The following is a 2,500-nucleotide window of genomic DNA, read 5'->3' as shown; positions in this document are numbered from 1 at the left end:
GCTGCAGGGAAGACTCTACCTCTCTGAGAACTGGATCTGCTTCTACAGCAACATCTTCCGCTGGGAAACCACCGTACGACACACACACACACACACACAGCAGGAGTGTATATAAGGGCTAGTTTTGTTTGTAGCTTTACATGGAACTGACTGTTTCTCCAAAAGCTGAGACTTGAACTAAGTAAATTTTATCCTGCTGTGTTCTCTCTCTCTCTCTCTCTCTCTCTCTCTCTCTCTCTCTCTCACTCTCTCTCTCTCTAACAGATTACCATCCTCCTGAAAGATGTGACAGGCCTCACCAAGGAAAAAACAGCCAAAGTCATCCCCAACGCCATTCAGATCTGCACTGATCAGGAGAAGGTACACACAGCTTACACAGAAATCAGTTCACCACCAGGCTGATGTGACAGACCTGGACAGTTGCCACTCTACTCCGGCATTTTTAGAGCTCCCTCTGCCAACGTCTGGAGTTCTGAACGCATGTTGTTTTTATGTTACGGTTTAAAAAGCACTGCTTTGGATGTTGTTATGCATTTTTGGGAGCATTTAAACATAAATAATGTAAATGTACAAAAGCACAAGCACAGAGGGCTGATCACACACCACTGAAAGGCTGCTGCCTTTAAAGGCGCAACACACAATTTCAATAAAAAGCCAGCTGCAGCGTTCTTTGACCATTTTTAACCAATGGCCAACAGCTGGGTACATGTCTTTATTTTTAACCTTTCACTTTCTCCTCCCACAGCACTTCTTCACTTCCTTCGGAGCGAGGGATCGCAGCTACATGATGATTTTCAGACTGTGGCAGAACGCTCTGATGGACAAGGTGAGGAAATAAATCTGATATCAGACGCGACTCTTATCTTAAAGTGTGTGTGTGTGTGTGTGAGAGCTGATGTGTTGGTGTTTGTGTTGTTTTAGACTCTCTCTCCTAAAGAGCTGTGGCACATTGTCCATCAGTGTTACGGCACCGAGCTCGGTCTGACCAGCGAGGACGACGACTACGTCTCCCCCACAGCCGAGCACATGAACGGCCTGCTGTGAGCGCGCACACACACGCACTTTCCCTCTCTCTCCCACTGACACTCAGTCTGTTCAGAGCTTGTCCTGCTGCGTCAGGTGCATGCTGTTGTTAGTTTAAAGTGCCCTTATGCCTTGTATTTCTGTTTCTTTAAGACCACATTCAACCTCTTCTAATCTGAACATATGCAAATGAGTTATTTTCCCTTTCTCTCTCCACCTCCACCCCCTTTATTTCACTCTGTCGCTATCCATCTCTCCCCCATCTTTCTCGCTGTTTCTCTCTTCCTCTCTATCTCTCACATACTTCCTCTCCTCCCTATTTCTCTCGCAACTCCCCTTCTCTCTTCTGTCTTCCTTCCCCTCTCTCTCTCTCTCTCACACTCTCCCACACAGGCCTGGTGATGATGGTGTGTGTGTTAACGATCTGTTGGATCCTGCTTCTGCTCCCGGGTCATCTCCTCCGTTCTCCTCGTCCTCCTCCTGTCCTCCTGTGGAGGTTCCGGCCTCAAGGACCAGCGCAGAACCTGAACCCAGTCCACCCAACTCGCAGAGCTCTACGCACATCACCAACACACACTCTGCACACTCCACACACACCTCAAACACAGCCTCCACACACACTGCTGTCTCTGCCTCTGCCTCTGCCCCCACCTCTACCAACACCACGGCGGTGAGTATCAGAAACAGAGCACTAGACGTATACAGGGAAATGAGCATGGTGCTAATTAAAATAAATACAAAAACAAACACAGTTAAAGTAAAAGGATTTGTTGAATTATCTTGTCGTTTCTGCTCCATAGAAGGGTTCCCCACATGGGGGCAGACAATAGAAAACTGGGTTTAATACAGAGGGTTCAGACTGTGTGTTTTTCCTGCTCTAGAGCATAGACGAAGGTGGTCAGGAGAGCCAATCGGAGCCGGCCAATCAGACGTCACTGTCCGGGCCTCTGGGGACCGTGTCATCGCTGGACATCACCAACGATGAGGACCTGCCCACAGACCCCAGCAACTCCTCAGACACACAGGAAGAGAGTGAGTCTTTACGCGTTCTATGTTCATACTTCCGCTAAACACCCCGTGTTACATTTTGGTCTTTTGTGATGTCACAAACCCCGGTGTGCAGGTGAGGTGGAGTCGTTCTGTGCGGATCTGAGAGGTCGGCTTCACATCAACACGGTTCTGAGGATCGGAGTCGATAAACTGCACGAGCTTCTGTTCTCCGACACACACTTCCTCCAGCACCTCTTCGCTCAGCGCCATTTCACTGGTCAGCACACACACACACACACACACACTCTGCTACTACTGCCTCCTGGAGCTTTGTATGGAAATATATCATAATGAAAGTTGTTGATTGTATATCTCTCTGTCTCTCTCACTCTCTGTCTCTCTCTCACTCTCTGTCTCTCTCTCTCTCTCGCTCTGTGTCTCTTCCTCTCTCTGTCTCTCTTTCTCTCTCTCTCTCTCTGTGTCTCTT

At 48.5% G+C, this 2,500-nt stretch overlaps 1 protein-coding gene across 4 annotated transcripts in view; it reads left to right on the top strand.

Moving 5' to 3' along the window:
* gramd1a (GRAM domain containing 1A) overlaps positions 1-2,500 on the top strand; it is a 32,796-nt gene that overhangs the window by 22,368 nt on the left and 7,928 nt on the right. For all 4 annotated transcript variants that reach the window (XM_066643475.1, XM_066643457.1, XM_066643447.1 and 1 more), the window contains 7 exons: positions 1-73; positions 265-360; positions 746-826; positions 922-1,040; positions 1,417-1,693; positions 1,905-2,055; positions 2,147-2,290. The exon at positions 1-73 is cut by the window's left edge and continues 31 nt beyond it. In XM_066643475.1, the coding sequence (XP_066499572.1) occupies positions 1-73; positions 265-360; positions 746-826; positions 922-1,040; positions 1,417-1,693; positions 1,905-2,055; positions 2,147-2,290 (941 nt within the window). The remainder of the gene's footprint in view (positions 74-264; positions 361-745; positions 827-921; positions 1,041-1,416; positions 1,694-1,904; positions 2,056-2,146; positions 2,291-2,500) is intronic.

This window comes from Hoplias malabaricus, chromosome 1, assembly GCF_029633855.1.
Source record: "Hoplias malabaricus isolate fHopMal1 chromosome 1, fHopMal1.hap1, whole genome shotgun sequence".
In the NCBI taxonomy this organism is placed as follows: Eukaryota; Metazoa; Chordata; class Actinopteri; order Characiformes; family Erythrinidae; genus Hoplias; species Hoplias malabaricus.
This window is presented reverse-complemented; position numbering and strand designations above follow the sequence as displayed.